Source organism: Macaca nemestrina, chromosome 15 (genome assembly GCF_043159975.1).
Source record: "Macaca nemestrina isolate mMacNem1 chromosome 15, mMacNem.hap1, whole genome shotgun sequence".
NCBI classification, from domain to species: domain Eukaryota; kingdom Metazoa; phylum Chordata; class Mammalia; order Primates; family Cercopithecidae; genus Macaca; species Macaca nemestrina.
This window is the reverse complement of record NC_092139.1, coordinates 117842226-117856645: the sequence shown is the minus strand read 5'-3', so window position 1 is coordinate 117856645 and position 14420 is coordinate 117842226. Positions and strand designations below refer to the sequence as shown.

At 46.8% G+C, this 14420-nt stretch overlaps 1 protein-coding gene across 3 annotated transcripts in view; it reads right to left on the bottom strand.

The window, feature by feature from the left end:
• The window catches only part of LOC105489765 (Mov10 like RNA helicase 1), a 70453-nt gene extending 58070 nt beyond the window's left edge, over positions 1-12383 (bottom strand). For all 3 annotated transcript variants that reach the window (XR_011614255.1, XM_071080785.1, XM_071080786.1), the window contains exons 1-3: positions 12226-12383; positions 10223-10407; positions 995-1154 (exon numbers count right to left, since the gene is read on the bottom strand). Coding sequence is in view for 2 of the 3 variants with exons in the window: in XM_071080785.1 (XP_070936886.1) it covers positions 995-1154; positions 10223-10407; positions 12226-12322 (442 nt within the window). In the remaining variant the exon portion in view is untranslated. The remainder of the gene's footprint in view (positions 1-994; positions 1155-10222; positions 10408-12225) is intronic.
• Positions 12384-14420: the final 2037 nt, after the last annotated feature.

Sequence of the window (14420 nt, the reverse complement as noted above, 5' to 3'; positions counted from 1 at the left end):
CCAGGAGGCAGAGCTTGCAGTAAGCCGAGATTTCACCACTGCACTCCAGCCTGGGCGACAGAGTGAGACTCCGTCTCAAAAAAAAAAAAAAAAAAAAAGAAAGTAAAAGGATATATACTTTTGGAAAGAAACAGTGTTATCCCCAAGCCCTATTTTAAAACATCTAAAGTACTTTAAATAGTACCTCAGTATTCCTGTAACACTAACTTAGATCAAAACACTATAATTAAATGGAAGCAACAACTACCCAGAAATTACCGACTACATTTAACAAATGAACACAAAACACATAAAAACACAAGTTTCAACAGTGACCTGGCTGGGTGCGGTGGCTCATGCCTGTAATCCCAACACTTTGGGAGGCCGAGGTGGGTGGATCATCTAAGGTCAAGAGTTCCAGATCAGCCCGACCAACCTGGTGAAACCCCATCTTTACTAAAAATACAAAAAATTAGCTGGGCATGGTGGTGCACACCTGTAATCCCAGCTACTCGGGAGGCTGAGGCAGGAGAATCAATCGAACCCAGGAGGCAGAGGTTATAGTGAGCTGAGATCACGCCACTGCACTCCAGCCTGGGAAACAGAGTGAGACTCCATCTCGAAAAACAAAAACAAAAACACAAAAACAAAACAGTGACCTGGTCCCCTCTCCCAAAGTCCACTCAATATCCAAGACCCTCTGTGTAAAGCCAACACCTGGAGGAGCTACTCTAATCCCCAAACCCTCTCAACAAAGCATGCCCAAACCTGATCCCTTCAATGATGTGTGTAGCCATCACAAATCTAGACACAGGGTTGTGTTCCGTCATCCAGGCTGGAGTGTAGTGGCTGGATCATAGCTCACTGCAGCCTCCAACTCCTGAGCTCAAGCGATCCTCCCGTCTCAGCCTGACAAAGTGCTGGGATTACAGGCACGAGCCACTGTGCCTGGCCCATAACAATCATTTAAAAGACAAAACCTAATTTTAAATGTGAAACAGACCCTTGAGCGTACCTTCGCACACACTCTCCAGAGAGAAGTAGGTGGTCTGACTGATACAGCCTGCGCCCTCCACCAGAGAAGTCACACAGCCAATCAACACTCGGGGGCTGCAGTCTGAGGGACTGCCTTGGTTTCTGCTGTCGTCTTCCCATTTATCAGAGACAGCTTCTACCTGTAAAACACACAAACTGCTCTTTAAACCATAATACAAGAACTACAAGAAAAGCAAACTATAGGCTGGAATGCCTGTCTGAGTCCATTAGGGCTGCAAGTCCAAGATCAAGGCCCTGGCAGATTCCGGGTCTGGTGAGGGCCCTCTTCCTGGTTCACAGTCGGTGTCTTCCTGCTGTTGGCAGAAAGGGCAAAGGGGTTCTCTGGGGTATGTTTCTTTTTTTTTTTTTTTTTTTTTTTGAGACGGAGTCTCGCTGTGTCGCCCAGGCTGGAGTGCAGTGGCCGGATCTCAGCTCACTGCAAGCTCTGCCTCCCGGGTTTTTACGCCATTCTCCTGTCTCAGCCTCCCGAGTAGCCGGGACTACAGCGCCCGCCACCTCGCCTGGCTAGTTTTTTGTATTTTTTAGTAGAGACGGGGTTTCACCGTGTTAGCCAGGATGGTCTCGATCTCCTGACCTCGTGATCCGCCCGTCTCGGCCTCCCAAAGTGCTGGGATTACAGGCTTGAGCCACCGCGCCCGGCCTAAGGTTTCTTAAGGGCTCTGCCCCGTGACCTAATCACCCACCAAAGCCTCCTAATAAGATCGCGCTGGGGTCAGGATTTCAACATACGTATTTTGGGGGACACCTACATTGAGTCTACAGCAATCCCTTATGAACACTGATGCAAAAATTCTTAACAAAATATTATCAAACTGAATGCAGCAGCATATTAAAAGGATTATATCCCATGACTAAATGGGGTTTATCCCAGAATGCAAGTGTTTCAACATAGGAAAATCAGTCACCATATTACATTGATGAGGGAAAAAAATCACGATGATCTCAACTGATGCACAAAAAGCATTTGACAAAATCAACACTTTTCATGATGCACACTCAATAAACTAGGAATTGCAGGAAATCTCAACACGAGAAAGGCCATAAATAAAAAACTCACAACAAACACCGCACTCAATGGTGAAAGGCCGAAAGCTTTCCTCTAAGATCAGGAACCAGGTAAGGATGCCCATGCTCACTTCAAGACTTTCAAATTTCAATTATCTTTATTCACAGATGGTAGGATCTCATCTGTGGAAAACTCTAAAGATTCCACACATGTAAATAAAACAAAAAATGGTTAGAGCTAATAAATGAATCCAAGCACAGGACGCAAATATACAAAAATCAGATTTCCATACATTTGAAATGAAAAATCCAAAAAGGAAATCAAGAAAAAGGATTCCAAAGAAACAGCAAACAATTCCATTTATAACAGCATTGTTAGGTTAATAGGTTAATCCCTAAGAACACTTAGTAACCTAACTAAGGAGATGGAAGATGCGTACAATGACACTAATGAATGAATTAAATACCTCAATAAACGGCAAGACAACCATGATCATGAATTTGAAAACCTAATATTATTAAGATGACAATCTTTTTATTTTATTTTTTGAGATGGAGTCTCGCTCTGTCGCCCAGGCTGGAATGCAGTGGAGCAATCTCTGCTCACTGCAAGCTCCACCTCCGGGGTTCACGCCATTCTCCCGCCTCAGCCTCCTGAGTAGCTGGGACTACATGCACCCGCCACCACGCCTAGCTAATTTTTTGTATTTTTAGTAGAGATGGGGTTTCTCCGTGTTAACCAGGATGGTCTCGATCTCCTGACCTTGCGATCCACCCGCCTCGGCCTCCCAAAGTGCTGGGATTACGGGCTTGAGCCACCATACCCGGCCAAGATGACAATCTTAAAACTTAACTATTGGCCGGGCACGGTGGCTCAAGCCTGTAATCCCAGCACTTTGGGAGGCCGAGGCGGGCGGATCACAAGGTCAGGAGATCGAGACCACATTGAAACCCCGTCTCTACTAAAAATACAAAAAAATTAGCCGGGCGCGGTGGCGGGCGCCTGTAGTCCCAGCTACTCAGGAGGCTGAGGCAGGAGAATGGCGGGAACCCGGGAGGCGGAGCTTGCAGTGAGCCGAGATCGCGCCACTGTACTCCAGCCTGGGCAACAGTGTGAGACTCCGTCTCAAAAAAAAAAAAAAAAAAAAAAAAAAAAAAAACTTAACTATTAAGATGGCAATACTACCCAAAGTGATTATAAGAGATTAAGATGTTAATACCTAATTATTAAGATGACAATCTTAAGACTTATTAAGATGGCAATACTACCAAAAGTGATCTATTACACAAATTCAGGCTGGGTGTGGTGCTCACGCCTGTAATTCCAGCACTTTGGGAGGTCGAGGCAGGCGAATCACTTGAGGTCAGGAGTTCAAGATCAGCCTGGTCAACATGGTGAAACCCCATCTCTACTAAAAATACAAAAAAAATTAGCTGGGTGTAGTGGCAAGCACCTGCAGTCCCAGCTACTTGGAAGGCTGAGGCATGAGAATTGCTTGAACCCAGGAAACGGAAGTTGCAATGAGTCAAGATCGCATCATTGCACTCCATCCTGGGCGACAGAACAAGACTCTATTTCAAACAAACAACAAAAAAACTCCAACAGGCCGAGGGCGGTGGCTCAAGCCTGTAATCCCAGCACTTTGGGAGGCTGAGACAGGCGGATCGCGAGGTCAGGAGATCGAGACCATCCTGGCTAACATGGTAAAACCCCATCTCTACTAACAAATACAAAAAACTAGCCGGGCGAGGTGGTGGGCGCCTGTGGTCCCAGCTACTTGGGAGACTGAGGCAGGAGAATGGCGTGAACCCGGGAGGCGGAGCTTGCAGTGAGTAGAGATTGCTCCACTGCACTCCAGCCTGGGCGACAGAGCGAGACTCCGTCTCAAAAAAAGAACAACAACAACAACAAAAAAAAACCCCAACAAATTCAATGCAATCCCTATCAAAGTCCTATGGGTCTATTTGTATATAAATAGAAAAACCCATCTAAAATTCTAATGGAATCTCAAGGGACCATGAATAGCCAAAATGGTCTTGAAAAGGAGTAACAAAATTGACGGTCTCATACCCCTTGATTTCAAAACTTCCTACAAAGTCACAGTCATCAAACTAGTGTGGCACCAGTGTAAGGAGAGAAATATAAACCAATGGAATAGTAAAGAGAGTTCAGAAATATACCCTTGCATGTGCAGTCAACTGATTTTTGACAAGGACCATTCGATAAACTGCAATTGTTCAGTCTTTAAAAAAAAAATAGTGCGGGAAAAATAACCATGGGCAAAATAATAAAGTTAGACCCTCATCTTACACCATACACAAAAATTAACTCAAAATGGATTAAAGTGGCTCAGCCCTATAATCCCAGCATTTGGGAAGGCATGGGGTGGGCGGATCACTTGAGCCCAGGAGTTCGAGACCAGCCTGGGCAACATAGGGAGGCCCCATCTCTACAAAAAATACAAAAATTGGGTGAGGTGACACACACCCGTAGTCCCAGCTGCTCAGGTGGCTAAGGTGGAAGGATCACTTCAGCCTGGGAGGTTGAGACTGCAGTGAGCTGTGACTGTGCTGCTGCACCACAGCCTGGGCAACAAAGTGAAATCCTGTCTCAAAAAGTATTTTTTTAAATGAATCAAAGACTTAAATTTAAAAGCAAAAACTATGAAACTCTTAGTAGAAAAAAATCTTAATATTCTTGGATTAGTCAACGGTATCTTGACTGTGACATCAGAAGTACAGGCAATAAGAGACAAATTAGACTTCCACCAAAATTTAAAACATCTGTGCATCAAAGGATACTATGAAGAAAGTGAAAAGACAATTGATAAAATGAGAGAAAATATTTGCAAATCAAGTATGTGATGAGAGATTAATATCCAGAATATATAAAGAATTCCTACAACAAGAAAACAACCTAATTTCAAAACAGGCAAAGGATTTGAGTAGACAGTTCTCCCAAGAAGATATACAGACGGCCAATAAGCACACGAAAAGATGTCCTCACAAATCCTTAGGGACATGCAAATCAAAACCACAGTGAGATAGTACCTCACAACTACGAGGAATGGCTACTGCCAAAAGAAAAAAAAAAGAAAAAGAAAATAGCAAGTGCTGGCAAAGATACAGAGGAAGTAGAAACCTCATGCACCGTTGGTGGGAACATAAAATGGTGCAGCTGCTGTGGAAAACATCTGGTTCCTCACAAAGTTAAACCTAGACTTACCATATGGCCCAGTAATTCTCTTCCTAGGCACAGCCCCAAAGAACCAAACAGGGACTCAGACAGACACTTGTTCATGGCAGCACAATTCACAACCAAAAAGTAGAAACAACCCAAATGTCCATCAACAGATGAATGGAGAAACAAAATCACACAATGGAATATTCAGCCATAAAAAAGGAATTAACTTTTGATACATGCTACACGGGCAAATCTTGAAAACCTAAGTCAAATAGCCAGACACATGACTCCGCTTATATGAGGTGTTTAGAATAGGCAAATTCATAAAGACATAAAGTAGAACACTGAATAACTGTTTAATGGGTACAGAGTGTCTACTGGGATGCTGAAAAAGTTCTGAAGACAGATTGTGGTGATGGCTGCACAACAATGTGAATGTGCTTAATGCCACTGAACCGTACACTTCAACATGGTTAAAATGGTATATTATGCATATTTTACCACAAGAAAAATACCTAAATAAAAAATAAATCCAGAAGTACATTCAGGTTTATACTAAATGGGGATCATTCTCGTCAAGTGAGAACGGCTCACAACACAGAAACTGCTCATGTTTTCCAACCATGTTAACAGTTCAAAGGGACAAAAACCATGGCATCATGTGGAAGATACTGAAAAGTACTTGAAAAATCCATTACTAATTTATAAAAGCAAGATTGTGAGTACAGACAAACACTCTTCACCATAACAAAAAAGATCCTGCATTCCTAACAAGATGGAACGAGCGAAGGGCAGCTGACCACCAAAGGGGCTGGGACTTGCTGGACACCCAGGGGCCAGTTTTTCCACATTCTCACATTTCTGAGATCAGAATGAGTCTCAAGACCTATGTTTCCATTTTAAATTTTCATTATCAAATTAATGGTGTGTCTTAAAATCAACAGGAATTTGGTACGAGAACCTGCTTTGGAAGGCTGCTTGTGAGCTACACAACCACAGCTCAGAGAATGAGGCAAACATCATCTCCACAGGTTCTGAGTTCCAGATCCCCTTTGAAAGACTCTGAACCCAGAGTACTCCTTTAAATACACATAAAAACATGAGGACTATGGTGTAATTTCAAGTTCAAAAGGAAATCTTTGGAGGAAAAAATATAATTAAAAAATTGGGAGAGGGAAAGAGGGTAGTGTGAACGAGCCAGTTGTACATCTCTGATGATGGAAGTCCATAAATACTAACATTGGTGAATTAATAAAAGATACAAGCATGTTGTCTGAGTGACTCCACTACCCACCAGATGAGGTAAATACAGAAACCCAGAGCATCAGGTCTGCAGCATGAACGTGCAGGTGGGAAACATGGAGGGAGGCTCTTCTACTTTGTATTCAGTCTCTAAGCCAGAGCTGACAAAAATGTTCTCTATGTGTGCTGCCCAATTTGGTGGTCACTAGGCTTCATTTAGCACTTGAAATGTGGCCAAGGAAATAATTTTATTCATTTATTTTTAAGGGACAGGGTCTCTATGTGCCCAGGCTGGTCTCGAACTCCCGCCTCAGCCTCCCCAAGTAGCTGGGACTCTAGGTTTATGCCACCATGACTGGCTGTAAGTTGCATTTAGTTTTAATAAATTTAAACAGCTGCACATGAGTGGTGGCTACCATACTGAATGATGGAATTCTAGACTTTGAATTATTTTATTGGGTATGCATTTTTCTTAATTTGAGAAAGATGATATTAAGCATTAGATGGTACTAACTATAATAGTATAATAAAGTACGTCTCAAGCATTTTATTTAATTTATTTAGTTTTTTGAGACAGAGTCTCACTCTGTCTTGCCCAGGCTGGAGTGCAGTGGCACGATCTTGGCTCACTGCAGCCTCCACCTCCTGGGTTCATGTGATTCTCTTGTCTCAGCCTCCCGAGTAGCTCGGACTACAGGCGTGTGCCACCACACCCAGCTACTTTTATATTTTTAGTAGAAATGGGGTTTCACCATGTTGACCAGGCTGGTCTTGAACTCCTGACCTCAGATGATCCACCCACCTTGGTCTCCCAAAGTGTTGGGATTATAGGCATGAGCCACTGTGCCTGGCCATCTTAAGTGTTTTTAAAAAATAGTTAATAGCTCAATAAGTTTGCCAGATTCCAAATTACATTTAAAAACCAAAAGCTTTCCCATATAGGAAGAAAAAGATAAATTTGAAAATACAATAGAAAATGATGTTAATAGAACACATAAAAACTCCTGAAGATAAATTTAATAAGAAATTCACAAGACCTAAATGAAGAAAACTATTGAACTATAAAAAGAATACAAAGGGCCAGGCGTGGTGGCTCACGCTTGTAATCCCAGCACTTTGGGAGGCTGAGGAGGGTAGATCACGAGGTCAGGAGATCGAGACCATCCTGGCTAACACAGTGAAACCCCGTCTCTACTAAAAAATACAAAAAATTAGCTGGGCGTGGTGGCGGGCGCCTGTGGTCCCAGTTACTTGGGAGGCTAAGGCAGGAGAATGGCGTGAACCCAGGGAGCGGAGCTTGCAGTGAGTCGAGATCGCGCCACTGCACTCCAGTCTGGGCGACAGAGCGAGACTCCGTCTCAGAAACAAAAACAGAATACAAAGGAAGACTTAAATAAATGCACAAACATAATGTGTTGTTGGAAAAGACTCCACGTGACCCAAATATCAATTATTCTAAATGAAATCCATAAACTCAGTGCAAATCTGCAAACCCAAAGCAAATCTGGGCAGAGGGGGAGAAGCAAAAAGATTCCAAAACTCATCCAGAACAACTGAAGAGCCAGAAAAATACCATATGCTAATAAGAGCAAGGAAGGGAAACCTGCTCACCACCTATCACAGCACCCATGCCATGAGACCCCCTTATAAGCATCAGGACCACATCACATGCAGGTGGGATTCTGGTGCATGATTAAAGAATTTTCCAAATCAGCAGGGAAAAAGTGAGCAATGCAGATGACTGGCTAGCCATTAGGAAAGCAATGTCTGGTTCCCTCTCTCAGTCTGTGCACTAAAATAAATTCCAGGCCGGTCAAATATTTAAATATCAACAAACAGGCCAGGCATGGTGGCTTATGCCTGTAATCCCAACACTTTGGGAGGCCGAGGTAGAAGGATCACTCGAGGCCAGGAGTTTCAGATCAGCCTATGCAACAGAGATGCCATTTCTACAAAAAATTTTAAAAATTAGTCAGGTGAGATGGTGTGTACCTGTGGTCCCAGCTACTCAGGAGGCTAGGGTGGAAGAATCGCTTGAGCTCAGGAATTTGAGGCTGCAGTGAGCTAATGGCACTACTATACTCCAGCCTGGGTGACAGTACAAAGCTCTGTCTCAAAAATTAAAAAAAAAAAAATTCCAATTGTCAATAAACAATTTTCAGGGTAAAATCTGAATATTAGAAATAAGAAGTGGAATAAGCCTCCCTAAGGCTTCTTACAGCATCCAAAAGCTACATGGAAAAGAGGCACACTTAACTACAAAAAATGAAACTATAAAACACAGTCGAAGATGATCCTGGGGAAAATATTCCTAACACTTTTATATAATAATTTTCCTTAAAAAGCTCTAATTTCGGCCGGGCACAATGGCTCACATCTGTAATCCCAGCACTTTGGGAGGCCAAGGTGGCGGATCACGAGGTCAGGAGATCGAGACCATCCTGGCTAACACAGTGAACCCCTGTCTCTACTAAAAATACAAAAAAATTAGCCGGGTGTGGTGACGGGCGTCTGTAGTCCCAGCTACTCAGGAGGCTGGGGCAGGAGGATGGCGTGAATCCGGGAGGCAGGGGAGCTTGCAGTGAGTGGAGATCGCGCCACTGCACTCCAGCCTGGGCGACAGAGCAAGACTCTGTCTCAAAAAAAAAAAAAAAAAAAAAAAAAAAAAGCTCTAATTTCCCTAATATGTAAGCTTTAACAAGAGAAAAGGTCGAACTCAACAAAAATGTGAACAAAGGACACAAAAATAATTCACAGAAAAAACATGAAGCCAGGCGCGGTGGCTCACGCCTGTAATCCTAGCACTTTGGGAGGCCGAGGCTGGTGGATCACGAGGTCAGGAGATCGAGACTATCCTGGCTAACACGGTGAAACCCTGTCTCTACTAAAAATACAAAAATATTAACTGGGCATGGTAGTGGGCGCCTGTAGTCCCAGCTACTCAGGAGGCTGAGGCAGGAGAATGGCGTGAACCCGGGAGGCGGAGCTTGCAGTGAGCCGACTCCAGCCTAGGCAACAGAGACTCCGTCTCAGAAAAAAAAAAAGAAAAAACATGAAAAGTTACCATACTTAAGGCTTAAATGCAAATCAAGTGCAGTCTCTCATTCTGCTCCTAAGAATATAAATTAGTGTATTATTGATGTTACTTTGGTGATAACCATTACATTGTTCAAAAAGCACAAAAATAATAGATACATAATTGCTATGTTTTCCACAGCATAAATTCATAGGCAAGCTTTACTTTCTAAAGTATACATGTCTATGTTGTTTGAATGATTTACAATGACTGCTGTTTATTTATAGAGACAGGGTCTTGCTCTGTCACCCAGGCTGGAGTATGGTCATGCGATCATAATTCACTGCAGCCTCAACCTTCTGGGCTCAAGCAATCCTTCCGCCTCAGTCTCCCATGTAGCTGGGACTACATGCATGTGCCACTACACCAGACTACTTTTTGTGGAGGTTTTTTTTGTAGACACGAGGTTTCACCATGGTGCCCAGGCTGGTCTCTAACTCCTGAGCTCAAGTGATCTGCCTGTCTCAGCCTTCCAAAGTGTTGGGATTACAGGCATGAGCCACTGTACCCAGTCTGTTTATTTTTTAAAACAGAAATCATACAGAGCAAAAGCATCCCCTTGAAGGTATATTCCACTCTCTCTCCCTTGGCCGGGTCATGTCTGATAGATTAAACACAAGGAAAACAACACAAAGTACTGTGGCAAAGAAAAACTCTTCCCAAATGAACTCAAACCTTACCCTGATTGCTTTCAGTCCATTGGACACTTTATTTTCCTCCACAACTGCAATCACTTCCTGTCCAACATTCAGAAGCACTTTGCTAGTCACAGCATCACTGGAGAAGTAGATCAAATCATCAATCATGCCATAATCGCTGCAGTACCTTGTCACGACACCCCGTACAGTTTTCAGCTTAGTGTCACCTGAGATGGGTAAACAAAAGTTATCTTGGCCATAAAAGCAAGGGCACACTACAGTGAAGTCCCACCAGAGAAAAGCAGAGTGCAAAAGCCTCCATGAAGGACTGTCGCCTAATGGGCTGACTTGAGACAGAGAGAATCCCATCAGAGAGTGCTGTGTCTGGAACGTGGGGTTTGGGGGCAGACAGCCCAGTTTCCTCTGAAGGGCACAGGTAGTGGCTGTGGAGGTGACAGCCCTGACTCCACAGCGGACTGCGGGGGTTGACTTCCAGCTCTTCTACCGCCATTGGTGTAACCTGGACGAGGTCCTTAACTACTCTGGGCCTGTTGCCATCTGTAAGATGGAGACTAATCGTCACTACCCAAGGGAGCTGCTGGAGGGTTCAGTGGCAGAACACACATGCATGTATGGACCTCTACGTGGCTGACACAAGTTAAGTGCTACGTAAACTGCCACGTATATCAGCATCTGGGAGATACTAGCATGCACGGTTTTATTAGCACTATCGATTATCTTCTTTCATCACCATCAGCAGCAGTCTTAGAAAACTAGAGAATCTCAACAAATATGCTGCTAGAAAAGGTTCGGGGCTTTGCAGGCAAGTCTGACCCAGGAGCAGGGCACCCCTCAGCCATTTGGCTACTGCTGCAGCCATGGTCCTGAGTCCTGAACGCGCCTTTCCTGCAGCTTCCCAGCCACGGGAGGAACCTGGGGCGCTGGTTACGGTACAAGCAAGGAATCTTAGCGCTGCCAAGAGCTGGAGCTCCAGCTACGGCTGAGAGCGTTCTACCGAAGAGACCCAGATCTGCGGAGCAAGTGCTCCAGGTAACACAGCCGGCCCCCCGGGCGCCGGCCCCTCAGGCATCGGCCCCTGTGGATCCAGAGGCCCTGAACACGCTGCCTGCAGCAGGAAGCTCCCCTCCTGAAGCCTGCTCCTGGTTTCTCTCACAGAAGGCAACTAGGGACTACCGTGGCTTTCATTCCCACAGAAGGAAACATCGGGAGAAGCCATCAGAACCTCGGGAGAGGCTGGGTGCGGTGGCTCACGCCTGTAATCCCAGCACTTTGGGAGGCCAAGGCGGGTGGGTCACCTGAGATCAGGAGTTCGAGACCAGCCTGACCAACACGGCGAAACCCCCTCTCTACTAAAAATACAAAAATTAGCCGGGCGTGGAGGCAGGTGCCTGTACACCAGCTACTCGGGAGGCTGAGGCAGGAGAATCGGTTGAATCCGGGAGGCGGAAGTTGCGGTGAGCCGAGATCGCGCCACTGCACTCCAGCCTGGGTGACAAGAGCAAAACTCTGTTTCACAAAAGCGAACAAACAAACAAAAAAACACCTCGGGAGAAAGGAATCGTGCGGGAATCCGAGCGCATCCCCGGCTTTAGGAAGATGGGCTCGGAAGCAAGGCAAGGAAAAGGCGCGCGTGGGCGCAGCGCGTTCTGAAAGGACAGGCGAGGTCGGCGGGGCCGCGTTTTCTGGGGCTTTCTAGGCACACAGCCGCCGGTGGCGCTGCCCACAGGGAGGAGCGACGTGGACAGGCGCCTCGGCAGCTGCTCGGCGCAGAAACACAAAGTGAGGGCGGCCAGGGGGGCTAGTGACACCGGCGAGACCTCACGGAGGACGGGCGCCCAGGGCGGGGGCGTGGGGGGTCCGCAGCCTCTGAGGCGAGCGAGGGGAGATGAGGAAAGGCCGGGCCCAGCGTCTCCCGCCCGCCGCACTGCACTCAAAGACCTCCGGGCGCGGCTCCCTGGTGGCTGACACGCGAGGGCCCGGGACCCGCCTCCCGCCCGGCCTCCCCGCCGCCTCCCGCGAGCCACCTTCCGCGAGCTCGAGCTCCGGCCGCCCGGCTTCCTCCCTAGCGGTGTCCGCCGTCCTCCAGAAGAAGGCCACCAGCTTGGCCGCGAGGCTCAACATGGCCCTCGCCCGGCCTCGGCCGCCGCCACCGCCGCCGCCGCCGCCCGCACGCGACCGCGCCGCTCCCGCCGCCCGCGACCAATGGGGTCGCCGCGCCTGGGCATGCGCGTTGGGGTCGTCGCGCGAGCCGGGACCCGTATAGAGGGCGGCGGTTGGCGCCTGGCAGCGCGTGACGAGGCGAGGTGCCTGGTGGGAGTGACGTCATGCCGGGCGCGCAAGGCGGTGTGCCCGCCGGATGGGCGGGGCTTCGGGAGGGGGCTTGGCCTCGCGTGGGTGGGCGGTGCTTCGCGGGGGTCCGCCTTCTTGCCGCCCACACCTTAGGGAAAAGTGCGCGATCTTTCACCGCCCAGAGTGGTGTTAGGAGTCGTATTTTGTTGGTGTTCTTTATTAAGTTGGGGAAGTTCCCTCTAGTCCTATTTTTCCAAGAGTTCTTACAAGTGGGTGTGAAATTTTCTGCAACGCTTTTCTACGTGTATTCAAATGATCCTGTAGCTTTTTATCTCAGCCTGTATAGGGAATTTCATTGCTTGGCTCTCCTGGGAAAACTCACTTGGTCGCAATTCGTTATCCTTTTCGTGTATTGCCCGACTCAGCTTGGTGACGCTTGCTCCAGGGTTGGGGACGGTGCTGGTGAAGCAGATTGCTCTGTGGCCGACCTCCCGTTTTCTGTGTCTGTCTGGTTTGGGGTCCGTTTAAGCTGGGCCTGCAGTGACCAGGGAGTAGGATGATGTAACTTATTCCCTAAAAACTGTAGTAGTAGTCACCAGGGAACCCATCTGGGCTTCGAGTTTTCTTTGTGGGAAGGTTTTTAATGAGAAGTTCACTTCTGCATCAGCTAGAGGGCTATTAAAGTCATCAGGGTAATATTGAGTAAACTTTGGTAATTCTTTTAAGGAATTTGTCCATTTCATCCAATTATTAGATGTCAGATGATTGGCATAAAGTTGTTCAGCATATTTTCTTATTATCCTTTTATTGTCTGTATGGTTCATAATGATGAACCATCGTTCATTCTTGACATAGGTAATTTATCTCATCCCTCTCATTTTCCTTGATCAGTCTATATTTATCAATTTCATTGATTTTTTTTTAAAAAATCTCTTGATTTCATTGATTTTTCTCTATTTTAAAAATATCTTTATACTTGGCGAGACCAAGGTGGGTGGATCACTTGAGGTCAGGAGTTCGAGACCAGCCTGGCCAACATGGCAAAACCCCGGCTCTACTAAAAGATCCTTGCTCCACACTCTCTCCACCCTGGTCTTCTCATCTCTGTCCTCACTGCTCAGACAGAACTCGGCAACATCGCTCTGACAGCAGATTGCGTCTGCTCTTCAAACCCTATTCAGAGCCCAGTCCCTCCTCACCGCTTGCCCATTGCCACCTCAATGCCAGGCAGCACCTGCTCCTCCCACCCCCCAGCCTGCTCTCCACCCAGTGAGTGACCGGATGCTGCTCTGCCCAGACCCCTCCAGCAGGTCTGCCTCAGAGTCGAAGCAGAGTCGTCTCCACACCCACAGGTGCTAGTACCCAGCTGTCCTACCTGTACTCCCCTTGCGTGGTCCTCGCCTGCCCTCCCCCACCTGTGTTCTTTGCTTTGCCAGCCTCCCCTCCCTGCCTCCTTCTCACTGAGGCCTGCCCTGGCCCCTGCAAACAGCAGCCCCTCATTTCTCTCCCCTGACTTATTTTCCCTCATAGAGGAAATCATATGTGTCGCTGGACATACTAGTCTGTTCTCATGCTGCTATAAGGACATACCCAAGACTGGGTAATTTTAGGGTCAGGTCCTTATAAAGGAAAGAGGTTTAATTAACTCACAGTTCCACAGGGCTGTGGAGGCCTCCGGAAACTTACAATCATGGTGGAAGGGGAAGCAAACATGTCCGTCTTCACAAGGCAGCAGGAAGGAGAAGTCCCGAGCAAAAGGGGGGAAACCCTTATAAAAGACCATCAGATCTCATGAGAACTCACTCACTGTCAGGAGAACAGCAGTGCGGGGGTAACCACCCCCATGGTTCAATTACCTCCCACCAGGTCCCTCCCATGACACATAGGGATTATGGGAATTACAATTCAAGATGAGATTTGGGTGGGGACA